Consider the following 25666-nt stretch of genomic DNA (forward strand, 5'->3'; position numbering starts at 1 on the left):
GACTTTTTTTTCTGATCAGAACAAAAATGCCCTTTCTCGATATCCAAGAGCAAGATGCATTTATGCTTGATTTACATTATACCCCTCCGGGTTAAACGTCAAGGTCTAAGTGGCGGTCTATGACCATCATTGGATCGTGGCTGCCAGGGGAGGCTTACCCTTGCAGATATCTAGTTTAAAATGTTGCTTTTCAACGATCTGCACCTCACTTTGTTTTTCTGCTTTGGTTCCTTAATGCCCATTCCTCTTGAACTCCCATCCGATCCACATGATGTTTGAATTCCAACAGCTTTCAAAGCTCTTGATATGTTTTGTAACCTTCATCCATGAGTTTACATTTGAGTTTTTATTTTATTTTGCTGCCAATTATGGCATTTCAAGTTTACACTTTGTTTTTCACTGTGCAGGTGAATGAAGCATACGTTTAGAATGGAAACTTGCAATATCACAGAAGATGGTAAAAAATGTGACAAAGGGGCTGAATGCATAAACTGCGTGCAACAAGAAGACCAGGAATCCGTAGCTGAACCTACAGTTGACAGTGTCATTGAATCTGATGAACAGGTAAGTTTTATTCAGTTGTTATGACATTACAGTTCACAAATATGCACCATACAGCACCAGAATGTACTATCTGCAGGACATGGCACCCATGAAACAAGTCGAAACTTGTTTCGCAAGTGCCCATGACTTCTGAGACTGAAGTCATGGGCACTTTTCAGCCTCTGTGGTTTTAGTAATTTTGCTGTATGGAGTTAAAGGGCTCACCCATATTTATAAGATTTATGTGTATGTGCAACTGACTTGAGTGGTCATGTGTTGTGGAAGATTGCGTAAGTAACAAAATGGGCACCATTCAGCCATCTTGGATCTGATCTCAGAAGAAAAAAAAATGACGTGCATATGTAAGCCATCATTCATTATCTGTGCTAAGTTTGAATCGGTAAATGCATGTCCGAGAAATGGTTGAGGACGTGTTCAATATCGGGGTTTTTTCCACTAAAATGGCCGCCAGTATACCAGTCGGCCATCTTTGATTAGATCACAAAATAAAGTGAGTTCTACATGTATGCCCTCATGTACTGTGTTTGTGCAAAGTTTGAGCAAAATCGGACCGTGCATGTTCAAGAAATGGGTAGGGACGCGTTAAACAAAATGGCCACCAGTCAGCCCCTTGGGTTCTGATCTCCAGAATAAATGACGTGCATATGTAGGCCATCTTTCATTATTGGAGTTGAAGCGTAAAACTACATGCACTGAGGGTGGACAAGGAGGCCTATGTGCGAGGAATCTTAGAGGGGGTAGAGCATCACCTCTGGTCAAGTGATTCTCGTCCTGCTTGCAGAGGAATTTGAGCATTGCGTTCCTCCTTGCCCATCCCTTGATATACTGCAGTTTGAGTGAAGGGTGGTGGGCTCTTGACAGAAGAGTCCGAAGTGAAGGCCCACTGGGCCGGTTACTTTGAGCGGGTGTACCAAGCTGATCCAACAGCTGTCGAGTTGGATGTCAGGGGTGTTACAATAACTGTTGCTGACCATCCAATCAACTGTGGTCTGTGGAAACACATTCTCTGTTATTCACCATGCTTTGTTACAAACACGATCAACTGCGGAAACACAGGCTGCGATGAACCGGTTGAAATGGGGTAAAGCTCCAGGGATCTGTGGCATCCATGCTGAACTGCTCAAGGCTGGTGGGAATGCTGTACTCATGTCATTGCATGCAGTTCTGTGCTCTGCCTGGAACACAGGCATCATCCCAACTGACTGGAAGAGGGGCCTTGTTGCCCCTCTCTGGAAAGGGAAGGGTGATCGCCAAGACTGCAACAACTACCTAGGGGTGACGCTGCTCTCAGTGTCTGGCAAGGTCTTTGCTCGGATAATTGTTGATAGGGTTCGCCACCATCTGCTTGAGCACCAGCGTCCAGATCAGTCAGGCTTTACACCAAAGAGGTCAACGATTGACCATATCCTTGCTCTTCAGGTCCTCACCGATGCAGACGAGAGTTTCGGCAGGAGCTGCTTGCAGCTTATGTTGATCTCTGTAAAGTGTGTGATTCAGTGAATCGCGATTCCCTCTGGAGGATTCGTGGTCTTTGTGGGGTGCCACCAAAACTGATCGATCTGATGTCTGAACTCTGCTTTGGTACTGAGAGTGCTGTGAGATGTGGTGGTACCATCTCTGACTTATTTTCAGTTGTTAGGGGTGTGTACCGGCCCCCACACTTTTCAGCACTTGTATGGACTGGATTCTAGGGAGGATATCGGAGAGATCAAGCTGCAGTGCATCGCTTGGGAATGTCAAGATCTCTGACCTTGATTTCGCAGATGATGCAGTCATCTTTGCGAAGACTTGAGATATCCTTTTGGGAGATCTAGGATGAAAGTCCGAGTCTTCAGGTCCTTGGTGCTTCCAGTCTTGCTCTATGGATGTGAGACTTGGACTCTGACCAAGGATCTGAGACGGAGACTTAATTCCTTTGGTACCAGGTCTCTTCCGAGAATCCTTGACTATCGCTGGTCAGACTTTTGTGTCCAATGAGCGGTTGCTGAGAGAGACTCAAATGAGATTTGTTACCTACATAGTCCGTGAGCGTCAGCTGCGGTTGTATGGACATGTGGCTCATTTTCCTGACGCTGATTCCGCTCACCAGATTCTCTCAGCGAGTGAGTCTCGTGAGTGGAGGAGGCCAATGGGCCGACCACGTGCATCGTGGTTGCAGCAAGTTGATCGGCATCTCAAGGAGATGGGGATGGGCCAGGCATCTGCCTGGGGGATGGCCAGACGGAGACCCCTTGAGTACCAGCGGAAAGTGGACTCAGCGGAAAGTGGACGCAGTGACATGCTGCTCTGGCGCATGCTCCCATACCTGACCTGACTATCTAATTAACACGCACCACCCCCCGTGTTGTGACAAATAACACTGAAGCTCACAGTTTCCCTAATTAATTACATCGACATGTCTCCTCCATGTCCATGGGCCAAGCAATTCTATATGATCCTATCTTTCTTATGAAATTCCTCCATATACCCCACAAACATAACAATATTGACAGATTAGACAAAGTTGGTCATGTATTACAAAGCTCTCTCTCTCTATACTTCTGATTAGCGTAGATTTTTATTTTGTACCTTTTTGGGTTTTTTTTTTTGTGCTTTTCTTAAAGAACTACATCTCATATAGAACAATATTCACAACTTGCATATATATTGCCACTGTGCTCAAATGTGGCTGTAATTTATGGCATTCTCATTTTCAATGTTGACAATTTTGTGAACATTAAACCATGATTCCAATTATGTTGCATTCTGTCCTTCGATATAAAATAAAGCAATTCTCTGCATGTGTGCATAAATTTTTGCTGATTGAATTAAAATGAAAATGAGTCCAATAATTCTAGAATTGAAAATGTCTGGGCCAATTTCCACCAAATGTTGCGTATATGCTGAGGATACATAGGGTCAGGTCATGGGCACAAAATAAGTGGAGAGACGACTTACAATTTTTGCTCGTATATGTGGCAGAGTGCAAGTGGTTTACTGACCCCTGCCGGAGAGAGGGGATTACTACCAATAGTACAAAAAATATATATATATATATATATATATATATATATATATATATATATATATATATATATATATATATATCCCCACCTTCTCCACCCACACTCCAATTCCCAGGCCATTCCTGGAGGGAGCGGTTCTAAAAATGAATGATTTTGTGAATTAATGTGACTGCTTATATAATTAGTTCTTGTATTTGACATGCAGCACATTTTTCTCCAAGTAACAAGTCTTAGAAGATTTATTTTCCAAACAATTGAGAGGCGTAGTGGTAGTGTGATAACAGGGCACAGGCAATGCCCAAGGATTACAAGTGTAGAAAAGATATTCTGTGCCTCTGTGAACATTAGGGTAAACGCTTAATGGGCTGCCAGGATGGCCTAGAAGTACGCATACTCAATTCTATGCTGTCTAGCCTGGGTTTGAATCCCTAACCAGCTATAAACTGTCATAATCCCGGTGTTTCACAGCAGGGTGGTTCATCAATGTGTTTGTTGTCCCTCAGATGGACGTTAAACAGGCGTCCCATCTGCCAGCGTTCGCTGGTGGACTTTAAAGATCCCACGGGTGTCATTTGCGAAGAGTCGGCGATCTATTGCCACCCCCCCCTGGCCAATTCACAAATTTTTGGCCTAACTACTGCTGGGAAGGCAATGGCAAACCATCCGGTATAGTCCTTGCCAAAAAAACTGCTTCAATGGCATCGACGCTCTGCAACAGAGCATGGTGAATCGGAATACTTAAACACATACTGGGACAAATAATCTTCTGTTTGGTGGTGCGTGATATTTTACTGGCTCAGCAAGGAAAGGTGGAGATATAACACGATGTGAATCGATGTAAAGTGACACCTTGTTCCGCACTATTAGAAAGACTTTCTTTGCACGAAAATTTGGCCTCGCACTTGGCTCAGTTTCAATGTTTAAAACTTTATTTGCACTTCTGAGAGTTAATATTGTCAGTACTTATCTATGTTTGATGATGATTTACAGGTAATTGAATAATGATCATGCCATAACATAGCTTATGTGCCCATAAGAGCATCATTTTGAGCCCATTCTCTTCAGCTATCAAAACGTAGTCTTCCTCATTAACCCCTCACCTATGCACAACTGTTTTTGTGAACATTGCATCTGGTGCTGCTGGAATTCTAAATTATTTAAAAGAAAAGAATTGCATATGCCAAAATTGAGGCAATTTTTGGCTGTATGTGAACCACACCTTTCAAAAAAAATCCTTTATAATTGGATTAAACAAGGAATGACAAAGAAACTTAAACGCAAGATTTATATAACTTTTGCGCTGCAGTAATTGACTGATGTTATGAATAAAAACCGAGGGCTGTTTGTTTATTTTCAAACTCCTCTCTCCACCCCCCCCCCCACCCTACAGCAATTAACAAGTGGAACAAGCAACAGAAGGTCAAAGGTTCGTTATTTCCTTCAGTCTGAATGGTTTTCAATTTTTTTTTTCTTTTTTTTAACCCCGCACACACGGAGTTGAAAGCCGGGTTAAGGCCTAAGTCACATTTGCCACGGCGGCCGTGGGGTCTCCAAAATCTACAGCCACCAGCAATTATACGGTGGCCGCAGTATTTCCACGGTCACACAATGTAGCGGTCACATATGTTTTTATTTTTCGGGGAGCCGCACGGGGTATTTATAAATTGTGGAGACCGAAAACGTGGGGTGCCGTACGGTCTTTGATTTGATGTCGCATGGTGACCTTAGGGCGTTCCTGCAGCGGCCATAGAATTTTCAAGGCCACCGCAGGGGACCGCAGGGTGGCCCTAAGCTGAACGTGTGGCCAGACGGACGGTAACGAGTGGGTTCTTTTTTTTACCAGGTCTTTTGTTGCGGCTTGTCGAATTGCTACGGCGAACGTAGAAATGAAAAAAGTTATAACTCCGCGTTATAATTCCACGGCGACCTTACGACCTGTAAAATATAGCCAAACGGCGTAGGGCCACCCTGAGGCCACCTCTGAAACTCTGCGGCCGCCACACGTTTGTCAATTCAGAGGGCGTACGGCCGCCGTATCCTCGCCGTAGAGTAAATGTGACTAAGGCTTAGGCCTTACAAATTGTGGAGACCAAAAACGTGGGGGTGCCGTACGGTCTTTGATTTTATGTCACATGGTGACCTTAGGGCATTCCTGCGGCGGCCATAGAATTTTCAAGGCAGATGCAAGGTGACCGCAGGGGGACCGCAGGGGGGCCCTAAGCCGAACGTGTGGCCAGACCGACGGTAACGAGTGGGTTCTTTTTTCTTTTCTTTTTTAACCAGTTCTTTTGTTTCGGCTTGTCGAATTGCTACGGCGAACGTAGAAATGAAAAAAAGTTATAACTCCGCGCTATAATTCCACGGCGACCTTATGACCTGTAAAATATAACCAAACGGCGTAGGGCCACCCTGAGGCAAACACACAAATTCTGCAGCCACCACACGTTTCTGTCAATTCAGAGGGCGTACGGCCGCCGTATCCTCGCCGTAGAGCAAATGTGACTTAGGCCTAAGCAATTGGTTCATATCCGTCCATCTTTCCCGTCCATCTGTCGGTGAATGTCAGTTCATGATCGAGGAACAACTTATTTCAATTGAATGTTATATTTTGAATGGAACATGAATCAGAAAACAAAGTTGCCGTTGAACAGTACTTTCTTTAGCTTTGAATTAGGCTTGATCACAACATGCGTCGAGAGGAGTGAGATAATATTGTTACGGATCCGGGGTGGCGGGATTCTCACCCGACTCTTGGCACCACCCTCACCACCGCCGTCTCCGGGGTTTATAATGCTGGCTGGCTCGGCACAGGCCTCGGGTCACGCATCTTCAATCGCGATACCAATGTACCCCTGGACCTTACCAGTTGGGAAAATAGACCCCAGTTACAGTGGTTTTGTCAGATGCCGAGCGTTTTCTGCCAGTCTGTAACCATTTTGGTTTTATATATCAATCGAATGGATCGTTCCTCAACAAGACACGAATTGACTCAAAGCGGCAACTTCATACGAATCAACCAGATTTATTGGGGAACCTCGGGGAATACAACACAAGCAACACATTCACGACAATGTTTTTTAATTAATCTATAACCCCTTATTAAGGCCTAAGTCACATTTGCTCTACGGCGAGGATACGGCGGCCGTACGCCCTCTGAATTGGCAAACGTGCGGCGGCCGCAGAGTTTCTGCGGTGGCCTCAGGGTGGCCCTACGCTGTTTGGCTATCTTTTACAGGCCGTAAGGTCGCCGTGGAATTATAACGCGGAGTTGTAACTTTTTTCATTTCTACGTTCGCCATAGCAATTCGACAATCCGAAACAAAAAAACTGGTTCAAAAAAACAGAATTAACCCACTATTTACCGTCCGTCTGGCCGCGCGTTCACCTTAAGGCCCCCCTGCGGTCCCCTTGCAGGCACCTTGAGGCTACCTTGCATCTGCCTTGAAAATTATATGGCCGCCGCAGGGCCCCCTTAAGGTCACCGTGCGACATCAAATCAAAGACCGTACGGCAACCCCACGTTTTCAGTCCCCACAATTTCTAAGACCTAAGGCTTAAGTCACATTTGCTCTATGGCGAGGATACGGCAGCCGTACGCCCTCTGAATTGACAGAAACGTGCGGCGGCCGCAGAGTTTCTGCGGTGGCCTCAGGATGGCCCTACGCCATTTGGCTATATTTTACAGGTCGTAAGGTCGCCTTGGAATTATAACGCGGAGTTATAACTTTTTTCATTTCTACGTTCGCCGTAGCAATTCGACAAGCCGAAACAAAAAAACTGGTTGAAAAAATAATTTAAAAAACCGTCTGGCCACATGTTCGCCTTAGGGACCCCCTGCGGGCACCTTGCGTCTGTCTTGAAAATTCTATGGCCGCCGCAGGAACGCCCTAAGGTCACCGTGCGACATCAAATCAAAGACCGTACGGCACCCCCACGTTTTCGGTCTTCACAATTTATAAATATGCCATGCGGCAACCCGAAAAATAAAAACATATTTGACTGCTACATAGTGTGACCGTGGAAATACTGCGGCCGCCGTATAAATGCTAGTGGCCGTAGATTTTGGAGACCCCACGGCCGCCGTGGCAAATGTGACTTAGGCCTAAATATGCCGTGCGGCTCCCCGAAAAATAAAAACATATGTGACTGCTACATTGTGTGACCGTGGAAATACTGCGGTCGCCGTATAATTGCTAGTGGCCGTAGATTTTGTAGACCCTCGGCCGCCGTGGTAAATGTGACTTCGGCCTAACTCGGGAACTATTGGTTTTGAGGGGGTCCCTACCGAGATATGCCTTAAACAACATGCAGACAAGACATAGACAGCATGCAGATAGGACAGAGTACTTGGTGATGTTTCATGGACGAGAGGAAAGTGTCAAAAGCACGAATGTCGCTCGTAACAAGCCGATATCCATGCATTCGAGCCCCAAGCTCGAACACGCCGCGTGGCAAAATGGCGCTCGCCTTCCTTTATCACACCGCACGCGGCCTCCGCGCGCTCTAACCCCGCATAAGGTTGACGGCACAAGACCGTCAGATCGACGATGGGTTTCAGCTGGTTTCTCACAAGGTCCAGCATACAAGTCCAGGCCTGGCCTGTTCACCAGACAAGGCCAAATTGAGGTGCCGGGCTCTGGCAGGCTGGGTCCATTGGATTCCACGACGTCGTTGAGCCATGAGGTGAGTAGGGACAGTCAGAGGCTCCGTCATTAGATGCAGGTTGAACCTGTCGATCACCTTCTCTCGAAGCCGACTCCAGACTTGCACAGCAGCCAGGTCCTCTCCCTCAGAATCACCGCTGGCTTTTCTTCTTCTGCTCGCCTCGATCCCACAGCCCAACTCCGACCTCTCAGTTCTTTCCTCGGCGCACGCTCGCCTCGAAACAGACTGCAGTTTTTGTACTTCTCCCCAAAACTGAACTACTCCAAGAAGTCTCCATTCGCTGCCCACCGGCTCCTCCCATTTACGAAGCCGACAAACTCCTCCCCCCAGCTCCACCTCCCTCTCCAGGCCACACCCCCTCAGCCGACTGGGCGGGGCCTATCGTCCGGAGAGGGGAAGGAAGAAGAGGAAGCTCTCAGTACACCACCAATGTACGAACAATAAACATGCATCCTAACCTCCCGACACACACGTAACGTCCATTTTACCAAACAGCCTGGCAAAACATGCTTTTAATGGGGGATCTGAGCTAATCCTATATTTAGTAGCCCACTAAGGGCTATTTCTGCAACAATATATTTTTACTCTGTCTGCCTGCCTGCCTACCTGGCAGTCAAACAAAATTTTAATCATTCCAAACGGAAACTTGCTGTTTTTAAGGATGTTGTAAGAGACACAAACAACAGGCAAGAATAACTAATGTAATGTGTTGGATAGGGTGGTGTAATAGACACCAACGGCAGTAAAACAGTGGTAAGTTCCCGAATTAATTTAGTTATTCGTCTTTTACAATCTTTATTTTATTTGAATTGAATTATAAACTTGAACACTATAGAATACAAATCACCTTCTTTGCACTTTCAAAACCCTTCTATTTAGCAGTACTTGAGCATATTAAATAGGCTGGTGTATAAGACTGCTTCAACAGCACTAAACTTTTGGAAATAATTTTTGTAACAATCTTTAGTATCATTGGTTTTATTTAAATTGAAGTATATATCTGAACACTGCATAGGGTAATGTGTTCTATGAACTCTCTACTTACATCCACCACCAAAGGTCTCTCTACAGACCAATCAGCCTTCTCCCAATCATCAGCAAGGTTATGGAATCCATCATCGCTTCAGACATGAAATCCTTCCTCTTCTCCAATGGCTTGATTTCCAATCATCAATTTGGTTTCAGACCAGGTCACTCTACCCTGGATATGCTGCTACTGCTCTCCCATCAATGGATGGAGGTCCTCAATGCCAGACAGGAAATCCGAGCCGTATCCCTGGACATATCACGTGCTTTTGACACAGTCTGGCACCCTGCCCTACTCACCAAACTCTCTTCCCATGGTATTCGAGGCCATCTCCACTCATGGCTCGCAGACTTCCTCTCCTGTCGCAGTCAACGTGTGGCCCTAAATGGAGTTCTTTCATCCCCTCTTCCTGTGCAGGCTGGAGTTCCTCAAGGTAGCGTTCTGGGCCCTGTTCTTTTTCTGGTTTTCATCAATGATCTCTCGGACTCTCTGGAAAATCCTCTATTTCTCTTTGCCGACGACTCCACCCTCTGCCGTACCATCTGTCATCCCTCAGACCGGCAAGCAGCAGCTTCTTCGCTCACTGCAGATCTGGATAAAATCACAAACTGGTCCAACACGTGGAACATGTCTTTCAATCCACACAAATCTCACACTCTCACTATGTCTCTTCGAAAGGACCGTTTACAAAACCCCCCATCCACTTTCTCAACAATCCTCTGGAAGAAGTCTTTTCTTTCAAGCTTCTGGGTCTCACTATCTGCCATGACCTTTCCTGGGAAAGTCACATTTCCAACCTTGCCTCAAAAGCCAGTCGCCGACTGGGAATCCTCCGTCGTGCAAAGTCCTTCCTCGGCCCTCTTGAGCTCCTGACTACTTACAAAGCTTTTGTCCGTAGCCTGATGGAGTACTGCTCTCCCCTCTGGGCTGGTGCTCCTGCCTCCCACCTTTCTCGACTTCACGCTGTCGAAACCAGGGCTTTTAAGATCATTGGCATCTCCCGCAATGAAGCTGAGTCTTTGGGCCTCTCACTCAATCACCGCAGGTTGGTCGGTGGTCTTTCTGTCTTCTACCGACTCCTCTCCAGCCTTGCCCCCCTGCTCTCTCTGCGATTTGTCCCAACCACATTTCCACAGGGCGCTCAAGGTCCGCCAACAACCCCCTTCTGGTAAAACTACCAAAATCACGAATCACTGCTCATCTTCACTCTTTCATTCCTCTTTTTCCCGCCTTTGGAATAAACTTCCTCACTCTATTCTTTCCCATTCTTCCCTCCAGGCTTTCAAATCAGCTGTTCTGCACCACCTCTTATCTTCCCCCATCCAAATCCGCGTTCTTTTCTACCCCCGATAATCCACCCAAGCCCACTTCCTTCAATTCTCCTGCTTTCCTTCCTGAAAGTCCCTGTAATGTCCATCTTCTCCTCGCCATGTTCCCCGTCCCATCCCCATCCCTCTCCCTTCCACAGTTCACCTGTGTCTGTTCCCCAATGTTTTGTCCCTTCCACTCCCACCCCTCTTGTCTCATGCCTCCTTGCTGTGAGTTGTGTGTTAGCTCTCATACGAGCCTCGACCAAGGTATACAAAAAAAAAAAAAAAAAAAAAAAAAAAAAAAAAACAGAAGTTGCATTTTCACCCCTGTCTGTCTGTCTGTCTGTCTGTCTGTCTGTCTTTGTTTGTATGAACAGGATATCTCAAAAGTTGTGGATGGATTTAGACAAAACTTGGTGGACAGGTTGGGTGTATGACCAGGACGAATCGATTCGATTTTTGTGAAGATCCGAATCTGGATCCACAGAGGAGCATTTTTTTTTTTTAAATTCCCTTAGTGATTCTTCAACATCGAGAGATGGGACCAAAAATGATATGTAGCACGATGATTCAAAATGTTATGGATCGGACACAACTAAGTTGGATGAGTTGGGTAGGTGACAAGAAGAAGCCGATTACATCTTGGTTCAGGTCCAGATCCAGATCCGGCCTATTGGTCGGATACAAAATGTGAACTGTCCAGCCTGGTGGAGGTATACACTCTTTCGAGTGCCTTTCTCATTTTACCAGTATCTGTTTTTGATTGTTTAATTATTGACTGTGTGGTTTTTTTAAATCACAAGAAAGTTATTTGAGATATCTATGGCATGGCTTTATAAATGTTATTTTTTTATATGTGGCGTTCTGCATTTAGAAAAAGAGGAGATAGGGAGAGATGGTCAAAAGAGGGGGGGAGGAGTTGGAGGGGGAGGAAGAAGAAGAAGAAAAGAAGAAAAGAGTGAAAGGGGAGTAGAGGCATTGGTCTGATTTGTGTGTTCAAAGATGGAATTGGGCCCTTTCTGTAATTAAACTGATAATTATGAATCTGTTTGTCGAAATTTGTTGTAACTTTACATCATCTCTTGCATATTTGTCCACATGCAGCTATCGGGAAAGATGAAGCTTGTACGCAGCATGGCTATTTGTCATGAGTCTCCGCCACCACTAATGGACCTCAACACCTCTGAACAACAGGTATTCAACCTTGCTTAACAAAGTGTGTGCATGCACACAAGGAAACCCCCCCCCCCAAAAACTGGCCTTTCACTCCTTCTCCCCTATTTCCTGCAACTGTAAACTCGTAGGAAGGCTCGGTGGTAGTATATTCAAGAATGAGTTACGTGGCCTTGTTCTCAGTCTGAGGAAACCTGAAGCTGACTGTATCATTTGCTTTCACAATCCTCATGTAATTAGTGTATTTTCTTACCACGATCTTTGATAGTAAATCTGCCCTTTTGCAGGACTGGATGATGTCAACATTCCCTCTGTAACCTCCTGCTCCTTTCTTTCCTAACTTGACTGTTTCATCTTGTCTTTGTTGAAATCTATTTTATGATTGTTTCTTTCTCTCTCCCCCTCTTTCTCTCTTTCCCTCTTTCTCTCTCCCCCTCTTTCTCTCTTTCTCTCTTTCTCTCTCCCTCTCTTTCTCTCTTTCTCTCTTTCTCTCTTTCTCTCTTTCTCTCTTTCTCTCTTTCTCTCTTTCTCTCTTTCTCTTTCTCTCTCTCTTTCTCTCTTTCTCTCTTTCTCTCTTTCTCTCTTTCTCTCTTTCTCTCTTTCTCTCTTTCTCTCTTTCTCTCTTTCTCTCTTTCTCTCTTTCTCTCTTTCTCTCTTTCTCTCTTTCTCTCTTTCTCTCTTTCTCTCTTCCCTCTTTCTCTCTTCTCTATTTCTCTCTTTCTCTCTCCCCCTCTTTCTCTCTTTCTCTCTTTCTCTCTCCCCCTCTTTCTCTCTTTCTCTCTTTCTCTCTCCCCTTCTCCCTTCTCCCTCTTCCCCTTCTCCCTCTTCCCCTTCTCCCTCTTCCCCTTCTCCCTTCTCTCTCTTTCTCTCTCCCTCTTTCTCTTCTCTCTCTCTCTCTCTCTTCCCCCTTCTCCTTCTCTCTCTTCCCCCTTCTCCCTTCTCTCTCTTCCCCTTCTCCCTTCTCTCTCTCTTCCCCTTCTCCTTCTCTCTCTTCCCCTTCTCCCTTCTCTCTCTCTCTCTCTTCTCTTCCCCTTCTCCTTCTCTCTCTCTTCTCTTCCCCTTCTCCCTTCTCTCTCTTCTCTTCCCCTTCTCCCTTCTCTCTCTTCTCTTCCCCTTCTCCCTTCTCTCTCTTCTCTTCCCCTTCTCCCTTCTCTCTCTTCTCTTCCCCTTCTCCTTCTCTCTCTTCTCTTCCCCTTCTCCCTTCTCTCTCTCTTCTCTTCTCCCTTCTCCCTTCTCTCTCTTCCCCTTCTCCCTTCTCTCTCTTCTCTTCCCCTTCTCCCTTCTCTCTCTTCTCTTCCCCTTCTCCCTTCTCTCTCTTCTCTTCCCCTTCTCCCTTCTCTCTCTCTTCTCTTCTCCCTTCTCCCTTCTCTCTCTTCCCCTTCTCCCTTCTCTCTCTTCTCTTCCCCTTCTCCCTTCTCTCTCTTCTCTTCCCCTTCTCCCTTCTCTCTCTTCTCTTCCCCTTCTCCCTTCTCTCTCTTCTCTTCCCCTTCTCCCTTCTCTCTCTTCTCTTCCCCTTCTCCCTTCTCTCTCTTCTCTTCCCCTTCTCTCTTCTCTCTCTTCTCTTCCCCTTCTCCTTTCCTCTCTTCTCTTCCCCTTCTCCTTTCCCCCCTCTCTTCGCCCCCCTCCTTTCCCCCCCTCTCTTCGCCCCTCTCCTTTCCCCCTCTCGCCCTTCTCTCTCGTGGGATGACCACAAAAAAACAGAACCCACATTTTGTCTAATGTCGTCCATCTTATTAAGCCCAAGCTCTTGTTTTTTCAGGTGATTGAAAAAGATTGATCCACAACAGACTCCAAAAGTTGGCAACAATTCTTCTTTTTTTTAAAAAGATGCCATGGACAATTAGCGGAAAAGACTTACTCTGTGGAGATTTTTCTTAAAATGGACTCCAACATGAAGACTCAAATTGAGCTTAAACGTGAGTTTGGAACTGACACTGCACCGTACAAGTCACTGATAGTTTCCTGGGTCAAAAAGTTCAGAGAATAAGGCAGTGTTGCAAATCTCAGCAGTAAAAGTGCTGGAGTACCACCACATTTGAGATGTCCTCAAGATGTAAGGTCTCCTGAGAGCATTCACCTTGTTCATGATTTCGTGGGCAGAGATCGAAAAAATCTCTCAGGTGTCGGAGTCAAGAGCTTGAAATTTCACATGAATCGGTGAGAAGAATTCTCATCCACGATGTGAAGCTGTATCCATACAGAATTCAAATTAAACACACTGACTGCAGCCCATTTGCAGAAAAGAGTGACAACGTGCTGGTAATTTGCACACAATATTGAAGAAAAGCCTAACTTCCTTGACAATGCCTGGTTTTCTGATGACTCCCATTCCCTTCTTTATGCGCTTGGCAACTCCAAGAACTACATGTACTGGGGATCGAGTGACCTCGCCTCTCAGAAAAATGCACTGTCTGGGTCGCAATCAGTAAACACGGAATTTTCGGCCCTTTCTCGTTTGAGGACGACACGGACATGTCATTGACTGTTAATATGAAATGTTACATCCACGTTATTTGGAAGATTTGGAGGGCTCTCGGCAGTCGCAGAGGGGTTACAAAAGAGGAACAATGGTTTCAACAGGATGGAGCGACTCTCCACACTTCAAATGATTCACTGTCATCAAAGTGCATGTGAGCTGGTCCAGTCATCAGTCGAAGATTTACTGTTGAATGGGCCCCACACTCATCAGATCTGTCACCACCAAATTTCTATATTTTGGGTTATCTGAAGGACAACATCCACAGAGGAAAGCCACAATCCATTGAAGAACTCAAAGCAACAATTATCGAAAAAAAATTCCCTTAATTCCCACAGCGGAATGCATCTGAGTGATCAACCATTTTACCCGTCAAATACAAGTGTGCTCGCAGCACCGTGGCAAACATTTGGAGCACGTTGTTCAAGCACAGTTAAGCACAATCGGTCCTCGTCTATTCAAGGCAAACTGTGCCAAACATTGTGCCATTTGAGTGATAAATGAGGATTGTATATTTAATAGTATGGGTTCTGTATTTTTAGGGTTGCCTTGTAATTACCTCATTGTGATAATTGTCACAAAACCCTGAGATTCTTTCATTGGTCGATGTCCAAATTACATAAAAAGACAAAGCACAAGCAATACACGCAAAATTCCAGCACTGCATTTTACAAAGCAAATGATGACTAGCTCTTCTCCCCCTTCCCCCGTCCCACCATTCCCCAGTCCCCATTTCACTCTGCTTTCCCATTTAAATATACTCTGAGAGAAATCATTTGCAGAAGCTCCTCCCTTTTCAAACTGCTTGAATTTACTAGATTATATCCAGAAGTAACCAGAAATTTCCTGAACCCTGGCGATTATTTTCTTCTGTTTTTTTTTTCACGCATTTTAAAATCGAACTGCACCATTATTACTTGTCACCTTTTTGCTCTACTCAACCTTTTATAATACCATGTACATTTTGCCTCAAACTACTTCATTTGTATGCAGCACAAGGCTGTGGGGTAGCATCATGAGCTGAGGGTGCAGCTGTGCCACTGATGCAATTCCCTCTGCTGGTTATGGCAGAAATCTGGAATTTGTTCATGGTGCTTTGGTAGCTCGCCTATTCCTTGTGAAGGACACCATGGGATCTTTAATGTCCACCAATGAATGCTGGCAGACAGGACACCCGATTAATGTCCATCCGATGGATGTTACACAAATTGATTAATCTCTCTGCCTGTGAAACACCAGGATGACAGTTTATAGCTGGTTAGGGATTCAAACCCAGGCGAGACATCTTAGAGGTGAGTGTGCGTACCTCGAGGCCATCCTGTCAACCTTTGCCTCAAACATTACAGTCGTACAAAGGCTTACCAACCTGTCAAAGTAAAAAATATATATTGAGTCATAGCTGTGCAGTGCCGAAGGCATGACAGCAATCACATAAGTGCAATAAACCTTAACGGGTGGGGTTCAGGGACCTAAGGTTTTTAGTGCTCCATGGTGCGTTCTCAGCTCTTTCAAGGGACTATTTTACAGCACCGATTCAGTCAGTTTTGTCTGAGCAAATGTTTTTATAATGGCAGGATGGTACATGAAATATTCCATTCAAAATGAATACAGTACTGTTTAGCAAAGATCATGGTGTATCTTATAGTTATGAAGAGGTGTTTAAAAGTAATGCTTCCTCTTCTTTTTCTCCAAAACAGGTAAAGATATTTGAATGAAACGAAAACATATATTCACATCAATTTTTATTCTACCATGGTGCTTATTTATTTCTCAACATAATCACCACTACGGGCCACATATTTCTGCCAATGCTCAAGTAGTCTTGTGATGCCGTCACGATAGAACAGTGCATCTTGCTGACTTAATCAGCTCCTCACAGCAGCCTTGACATCATCTTTGGGAAATAAATGGTCTCCACAAAAGTTTGGGGAAGAGATGAAATTCTGAGTGAGTGATCCACTGTGGTGGTACTCCATTGACCGCTTACTCGCAGGATCATAATGCTGCACACAAATCTCATCTCCAGCACTTCTCACTTCCATCTATCCATTGGGACCATACTCTGTGCAGAGCGTTGGTGCTGCCAAAGCAGTCTCTTGGGCTATTGAGCACAATCTTGGGCGGGTGGCCACTCCGACACAGGATACCAGCAAGCTAGTACTCATTTTGCCGACCTCAGAAAGATGACAGGCTGAGTCAACCCCCACCTGGTAGTAATTCAACGGCAAAGCGGGATTTGAACTTGGGACCCTAAGATCCCAAGCCCACTTCACCTCCCGAACTTTAATGCTTTACAGCACTGACAACGTTGTTCTGCCATCTGCCATCTTGACTAACATAGCACTGACACATCTGGTGGTGGGAAGAACTAATGTGTGGACTATGATGTTTCATTCAGATATCTTTACCTGTCTTGGAGAAAAACAATAGGAAGCATTACTTTTCAACACGTGTTAACCAGAAACTGATTATTATTCTGCCTTATGCCTTGTTATAAATGTGATGAAAAACACTACGTTTGCAAGATGACCTAAGCATACATAAAAGATAACCATTAACATTCTATTAGGCTTAATAAAGGACCAAGGAAATACAGCACGGGGTTTTTATAGGTCTACAAATGAGGTCAAGCTTTAGGGTTGGGCTAGCACATTACCCATAGAGTGATTGCATTATCGCCCTGCAGTGATAGGGTAATTGTGTCGTCCAACCGGCCTACAGTGCCATGGTACCCTTTCTCACCCCCTGCAGTCACAGGGCACCATTTCTAATATCATATTATTTTGGGCCAGGGTTCGTGGATCGCCATGAGGGAAAGCGATCAAGTTCATCCCGAATGTCCGCTCCACGGACCGGCAGGTTGCTCGTCAACCAAAAATACCGAGTGGTACCGTGAATACTGGCAGGGTTATCATTGCTTCATGTGTTGCCTTTCTGTTGGATTGACAGAATCAAGAAGGGCCTTTCTGACACTTTTTTTATGGTATACATTTGATTAAAAACATGACATTGTGCAACTGTGATTAATTATAATTGATTTACCTTTTTGTGCATGTCATTCTACCGCTTCAATGCCTTCTTTGCTGACTTCAACAGTTCCTTTGGGGGTTCCCATACAACACACAAAATCTTGTTAGCTGTTTTTACTTGTATAATCGAAGACAGCGTACCATTTGCATGAAGATGTTCATGGGTTGGTGTCTTATTATGTTTGATGAGGTTGAACACTCTCTTCTCTCAAGCATTGCTATGTGGGAGAATCAGAATCAATTTAGCTACTTTTTTGACATGTCCTTGAATCTTCATGAAGCATCACAGTTCTTAACATCTGATGCGTCATATCCACTCTGTGATGCTGTTTCTCCAACTCCTCTTCTGCCCCTTCCTCATACATATTGCAGTTTCACAGACTACATCAGGAACATCTTGCCTCTCAAGGAATTGGTCGTCTACAAATTCCTTTTGCAGCTTATCCATCTGTGCAAGTCTAAAATGAAGAAAGTCTGAATACTTTGCATAGAAAAATTCCACCGCGTTAAATGTACAATCTTCCTTCCTTTTGAAATTCAGAAATATTGAGAACACCATCATCAAAGAGTAATGTTGATGATGCCTGAGAAGCAGCTTTCACATAAAATGTTCTCACTCCTTTTATATAACTTCCTTTCTTCAACACAAATTTGCTTAGTTACTGTTCCAACTGTGAGTTTGAAAATACCACAAACCACCGATATGATTTCAAAGTCCAACTTTATGATATCACCAACCTGTTTGATGTCATCCAATATAACAAACTTACTCAGCGGTTTTTTTTGAAGAAGTCTCAAATTGCATCAGTTACCAGATAAAAACTGCGATCCTGTCATTCGAGAAAGATGTTGATGTGAGTGAAAGTACGAAGCACTGACTGATAGAAAGTCCATTGTACTTCAGTCCGAGGATCTTCAGATGCATCAAGCAGCTTATACTGAACCTTGCTTGTGATGCATGTTCAGATTTGAAATTGCTTTGCAAAGAACTTTGGAGTTGCAAGATTCTGCACACAGCATTTCTAAGCTAAGGCGATGAACACTGACATACCTGCCAACTTCATGGTAAAACACTTTTATGTTTTATACTTTTATCCACAGCCAGACTATTGAAAAACGAATCGTGATGGAAAATGTTTGTGATTATATATGTATATATGTATATATATATATATATATATATATATATATATATATATATATATATATATATATATATATATATATATATGTATGTATGTATATATATATATTTATATATATATTTATATATATATATATATTTATATATATATATATATTTATATATATATATATATATATATATATATATATATTTATATATGTATATTTATTTATTTATATATGTATATTTATTTATTTATATATGTATATTTATTTATATATGTATGTATATGTATATTTATTTATATATGTATATTTATTTATATATGTATATTTATGTATATTTATTTATATATGTATATTTATTTATATATGTATATTTATTTATGTATGTATATGTATATGTATATGTATATGTATATATATATATATGTATATATGTATATATATATGTATATATGTATATATATATGTATATGTATATGCTTTATAACAAGCAATTTGTTCCATATCGAATCGTAAGAATACAGCATTAACATTGCACTGCACCATTACATTAGCTCAGTTTCTTCTTTGGAATTTGTGACTAATGAATATGTAAGGGCTACAAAATACTTTTATCTGCTTTTATTTATTTATTTGTTTGTTTATTTAATTATTCACTTTATTTGTTTTCTGACTTAGTACTTATACTTTTCTACCTTTCTTCTTACTATCTTTTATCATTAAGGATTTTTTTTAACCTGAGCATCTTTGTATTCATACTTTCCATTTAGCTTTTGAGTGCTTTTGCCAAACAATTTTTATATTAACTTCATCTTGCTGATGACACCTTCAGGCAGAAACTGTGCTGTCCAAGACTGTAGTGTTGATTGGTGTAAGAAAGGGAAAGAAAGTTGTAAAGAGTTGAGATTCAAATTGTGTGCAAGAGGGCAGTGAAATTTGAGACGTATGAGGAAGGGACGGGTAAAACTTTCTGCCAAGTTGCATATTCAATGTGTACGTGCGACTTGCTTACGAGTTGTGGGCAGCACTCCATCTTTGGTTTGTGCAGCAACATTCGGTGCCCTTCCAAAGTTTTGCTGTGAAGATGATGGAAGGCTTTCTCTTTAAACAGTTGTCACATTTTGTCAGTGACGGTACTTGGATTATGGCTTTCCACGTTCTCGGATTTGGATTTTATTTTGATGAAAGAGTGGTGATGCACATTCAAGTCAATGTTGCATGACTTGAAGTGGAATTGGAAGGTGGTGACATTCCCTAAATGATAATTCGTCTTGATGGTACAAATTGTGTGGCTTGAGAGGTGTTGTTGAAGCAGGAAAATTGTTGCTACAGTACATTCTGTCGATTTTTTTTTACACAGCACAACCACAGAATCCCAGTGAGATGAGGTTGATGTTTATTTGAGATAGCGGTACAAGTCTGATTACGCTCGCAGCTCTGTCTTCGATGCGTTGTATTATTTCAGATGTTCCCAGCTAAGTGAGCATGAATATTCCATCACACACATTGTCTTCGTTGGAGTAACTTCAGTAACATAAATGCTTTGAAATGATAAGACCATTAAAACGAGGTTGAAATTGCAGGGTAAGAACCTCTTTAGATTTTCTTTTTTCTTTTTTGCCTTGCCTGATGCTTCAAGGAAATATAAACTGCTGTTTCTTACAGGAAATGCCTGCATTGCATACTACTAAAAAGGATGCTGTGGAAACACCAGTGAAAGATGAGGAGGAAAAGGATATAGCTGAGCATGAAGCTGAAGGAAAAGCTGCCAAGATATTGTCACGGGGTTAGTTGCAAAGTACTTTAATTTTTTCAGTTAACACTTTCATGGACTTTTATTTTTTTTTTGAAGGGTGTGTGTGTGTGTGTGTGTGTGTGTGTGTGTGTGTGTGTGTGTGTGTGTGTGTGTGTGTGTGTGTGTGTGTGTGTGTGTGTGTGTGTGTGTGTGTGTGTGTGTGTGTGTGTGTGTGTGTGTGTGTGTGTGTGTGTGTGTGTGTGTGTGTGTGTGTGTGTGTGTATTTTGTTGTTGCTGTCAGACTCAAGTCAAGAGTATACCGACTCAACAGGCATCGATGTTCATGAGTTTCTTGTGAACACATTGAAGAACAGCCCAAGGTGTGTGCTTTGTGGCATCGAGCATGGCAAGTACTGTATATGATGCAACTCTGCAAGGCAATATACATATTTCATTGGTGGAGTAAAACATGGTGATGATGCTGTAAAAATGCATTTAAGTATATGGGCAAGACAGAACATATCTGTATTGTGTATGGTGGCACCCTTATGGTGAGGACATTAGACTGGCATCCCATCCCAGATGTTGCAGGTTCAAATCCATATTAAGCAGTCTCAAGGATTTTGATTCTCATATTTCAAGTCTATACCAATCCTGGAAACTGCGATGGTCTCAGAGGAATTACAATCAGAATGTCAGTTAAAAAAAAAAAAAGATCTGGCTCACTCAACCTTCAGGGATGAGTAATTGCCTGGACTGCTTTAACTGGTAAACTTGTGATGCCACTCCACATATGATTTGACTCTTAATGTCTTGGGCAAGTTGTAATTGGCACGAAAATGCTATCTATGAAAAGGCTGTGCTGCAAAAATATTCATGAAACCACGTTGGAAGTAGTAACAAAATAAAAATCCTTCAAAGTGTTCTGTGAGGTTGGTTAATATTCCTACGTCCTAATATCATGCATTTTAAATCAATGCTTTAAGTTTAACTAATTTAACTTAATAACTTGACAAGAGTTTTACTTTGAGATTCAGGTCGTGGACAAAAAAAAAAATGGAAACACCAATGTAAAGTTACTTAATAGGGTATTGGGCCACCACATGCGGCCAGTATGGCCTGTATGCACCATGGCAGAGAGTCTACCAGCGTCTGGAATTCTGCGGGTGGGATGCAGCACCATTCTTCCACAAGAAAGTTACGGAGGTGGAAAATGCTATTTCAGGCTATGTTCCAGAATATCCCATAAATGCTCGATTGGGTTCAGATCTGGTAACTGAGAAGGCCATGACATGGGTAACATCAGTGTCATGCTCATCAAACTGTGGGGCGACCACATGTGGACGGGGGCATTGGGTGGTCTCCTCTTGCAGCCATGCTAACCATAATTATAGGCAACCAGACCTGTGCAGCATTTTTATACATCACCCGAAGCATGCTGGGTTGTTATTTGCTTAATTAATACACGGGCCATACCTGTGTGGAAGCCGTTCCTTGGTATCCCTCATTTACCCAGGTGTTTCCACTTTTGTGTTTTTTTGTCCACGACCTATATATGCAAAATCCCACATGAGCTTAACTCGTACATTAATTTGGGTTCTCAACTCATCAAATTCTAATTGATTTACGTTATCTTTTCACTCAATCCTTACAATTAATCCGATTGGTGTGCGTGCATGCGTGCACGCATTTAGCAATGAAGAAAAAGTGTAGCTTTTCTCTTCCATGAACAAAACAAATTAGGAGAAAATTATGGCATTATCATTAGTCATGTATAATTATTATAAGGAAAACCAAGGATGTAATATCTATGCTTTCAGACAACACATACAGTGAGCTTTGAATGCTTCATTTATTTGTGTTGAGAATTCGATGTGGCAAAAGAAAACTTGTTTTGGTGGACATGTTGAGACTGGGATTTGTGCAGTTGGTATCAGGTCGAAAGTTTGAAGATATTTAACTTGTAACATGCACTGTTTTGTTCTTGTTATTACAGAGACAGACTCATGCTTCTCAAGATGGAGCAGGAACTCATAGATTTCATCCACGATGCAAAGTAAGGTGTTTGGTCCAAAATATTTGTACAAAACCATAGTTGGTTGCATTATTTAAATCTTTCATTGCTTACTTTTTTTCCATTTTTGCGTATATTCTTTGAAATTGATCAAACTGACGGAAACAAACAGGTAAGCTGACGAGTTTAATGTAGGAGTAGATATTTGGCTTGCAAAAGGGCCTTGTCTTGCTGAAGGGTTGAATAAGGATGCTTCTCACATTTTATTTCAAACTTCCATGTAAGTGCTTAATCCACTAATGATATAGGCAAGCCCCCTCTCCTCCCCATCCTCTACCCCTCAACCCCCCACCCTGCATCAAATTGGTACATCATTGGAGAGATGATAATTTAAATTTATTTTCAGTAACCATTAATAACTGATTCCAGGAGTTACTTTTGAGAGCTATGTTGTTGACCGTAATTATGTTTTGGTGGTGCTGCAACCTCGTGTAGCACGAGGATACAAAGATGTTATGCCAGTTGTGAAATTTAAAAAGATTAACTTGCATTTCAAATTGAAAAGGCCTCATCTAGAACAGATGAACTGTGAACCGAATAAATTGTAAGCCGTTTGCTTTGCCTAATAAATGGTTGGAATTTGTATCCACAGTGAAAAAAAAATACCACATTCAGAAAAACGTGAGCAATGCTAGCAGGTTCTTAACACCTCATAATGCAAGCGTGTTGTCCCAGCTGCTGTGTAAATTAATTTCAGGTGAACAAATTGTGTGTATTTCAGAGATTTCTGGCTTTTCTCTGGAACCTAGAGATAAGAATTCATTTATAATCTTAACACTGTGGAAGCATTTTAAAGGGTTTGCAGTAATATTAGTTACTCTGCTTCAGCCAAATTTTATTATACGAGGCGAGTACTTCAAAGTTGTAAGTTCCTTGTTCAATAAAGGGAGATTCAGGATGATGGTGAACATTTTTTTTTTTTTTTTTTTTTTTTTTTTAGGACATTCATTTGGAAAGTAGTTTTATTACCATAAAGTCAGGCCATTGTCAAGATTTACAGAAAGGTAGTATAAATGGAAGAATTCCAAAAAGGGAATGGGAAGCATGCCATTTCTAAAGGCAGTTGAGAGCAGAGATTATCGATCGACTTCTACCTTTCAATTTGAAGGAGAGCTTATCAGGTGTAGACTGTCCTTTTAATTATTTCAATTTATAATGGGCCACTCTTACCTGCATCACGATTGGGCTGTGATGGTATCGAGATGATAATTACCTCCGTTACCGAATGTGGATGGAGGTTATGTATTCACCCCTGTTTGTTTGTGTCTCTCTGCTTGTGAGCATGATATCTCAAAAAGTTATTGATGGATTCGGACAAAACTTGGTGGACAGGTTGGGTGTATGATGAGCACAAATTGATTAGATTTTGGTGAAGATTCAGAACTGGATACGAGAATTTTTTTTCAGTGATTCTTCACCATTGATAAATGGGACCAAAAATGATGTGTAGCACGATATCTCAAAACATTGTGGACAGACTTAGACTAAACTTGGTGGGAAGGTTGGGTGTCTGACAAGGAAGAAATGACTATTTTGACGAAGATCCAGATTTGAATCCGAATGTGATTTATTATTATTATTATTATTATTATTATTATTCCCCATTGAATGATCTGGCTAAAAACGATAGACAGTATATCACGATATCTCAAGAAGTTATGGATGGATTCGGACGAATCTTGGTGGACATTTTGGATGTGTCAATGACTAATTGATTCAGTTTTGGTGAGGAACCACATCCGGATCTGGATATGAAAATGTTTAAAGTGATTCTTCATACTTGGAGAGACAGGGCCCAAAAACAACATATAGCACAATAATAATCTGTTCCCAAAATTTCATCTCGATCCGTCCACAACTTTTTGAGAGATCCTGCACACAGAAAAACAGACAAAGGCATGAAAACATAACCTCCTTCACCTTCGGTGGTGGAGGTAATAATGCTGTCATGTCATCACAAAATATTACAACTCTCAGTTTAATTTTTTTGTGCTCTTTGGATTATCCTGTTTGAGACCAAGAAGGTAGAAGGTGTTCTCATGAAAAAGTTTCTCACACGAACATTACAAGCTTTATAATGGCTGACGTCATATATATATATATATATATATATATATATATATATATATACATATGAAGACCACAAGGGGAAAACCAGAGATGTCAGGATAAGTCAATTTTGAAGAAACTGAAAAACAAAGTTTCAAGACTTTGGTGGACTGTTTAATAACTGTCATATAGATTTCTTTTCCAGTAAAAGGAAGAGTGATCATTGGCCGATCAAATTAAGCATGTAGCATTTGCCAAGCTTCTGTGTTATTTAATTTAAGAGCAAAGAACGAATCAATGTTGCAAACTGACATCACTGGTTATTCCCTTGTTTAATAATTGCCATGCAATTTTAACCCAGGATGTGTAGCAAATTCATGCTTGTTGGTTATTAGTATACATTACATGACTGGTGATCACAGATTTTTTTTTCAACATTAAACGGTTATTGTTTTTTTATTTGATTGGTGTTCAATGCCATACTTAAGGGTATTTCGCTTATATGATGACGGAGTCTCCATTTCTTACTCCGTACTAATATGATGGAAAACCGGGAGGAAACCAAGGATAAACCACCCCCGCGATAGCCGAAATCACCTCATGTGACTCATATACCTAAGCAGGTTGATTAGGCCGTGGGTACATCGAATGAGGATGGGTACTCAGACACGCTAACCATTAAGCCACGGTGTGGGTCCCATAAAAGTCACAATAAAGGTTTGACCAGGCTTGAACCACGATATGCACCAACTACGGAGCCCATGATATAACCAAATAGGCCATTGTAGTGCTCAGAGTTTATGCTGTGAAAGTTTTACCTTTCATTTTTTAGTTTCTCAACTCTGAATATTATGGTGGAACAGTTAACGCGAATGAAAGGGAGATAACCAGGAGTAAAGTACTGACAACTCTGGGTTTCTACTTGTTCAGCTTTGACAACACTTGTTTTTTCATTGCACGGCTAAACTTTATACCATATAAATTATGTGACACCCCTGGTAATTTGTTAAAGTAATATTGTGAGAGGAAACCTTATGTTGCCAACTATTGGCAGGTGCAATAACCCTGAAATTTATAAAAAGTGACATCTCTGGTTTTCCCCTTGCGGTCTTCATATATATATATATATATATATATATATATATATATATATATATATATATATATATATATATATATATATACATACATACATACATACATACATACATACATACATACATACATACATACATACATACATACATACATACATACATACATACATACATACATACATACATACATACATATACATCGCCGAATTCTACCGGCCCGATTATCTTGTGACACAGGCAATGGCCAACTAATCCCTTACACGCACGACATGCTGAGTCAATGGAAGAAATACAAAATGAGCTGAGTACATTCAACAATAGGACATTTATT

The 25666-nt window shown here is 42.1% G+C and overlaps 1 protein-coding gene across 16 annotated transcripts in view; it reads left to right on the plus strand.

Annotated features, from left to right (window-relative positions):
* LOC147014280 (R3H domain-containing protein 1-like) overlaps positions 1–25666 on the plus strand; it is a 234179-nt gene that overhangs the window by 111512 nt on the left and 97001 nt on the right. For all 16 annotated transcript variants that reach the window (XM_085852133.1, XM_085852130.1, XM_085852135.1 and 13 more), the window contains 6 exons: positions 408–564; positions 4960–4995; positions 11676–11765; positions 20046–20166; positions 20417–20495; positions 22112–22171. In XM_085852133.1, the coding sequence (XP_085708259.1) occupies positions 412–564; positions 4960–4995; positions 11676–11765; positions 20046–20166; positions 20417–20495; positions 22112–22171 (539 nt within the window). In that variant the 5' untranslated portion in view covers positions 408–411. The remainder of the gene's footprint in view (positions 1–407; positions 565–4959; positions 4996–11675; positions 11766–20045; positions 20167–20416; positions 20496–22111; positions 22172–25666) is intronic.

This window comes from Eptatretus burgeri, chromosome 13 (genome assembly GCF_056783735.1).
Source record: "Eptatretus burgeri isolate ZD-2024b chromosome 13, Ebu_testis_v1, whole genome shotgun sequence".
In the NCBI taxonomy this organism is placed as follows: domain Eukaryota; kingdom Metazoa; phylum Chordata; class Myxini; order Myxiniformes; family Myxinidae; genus Eptatretus; species Eptatretus burgeri.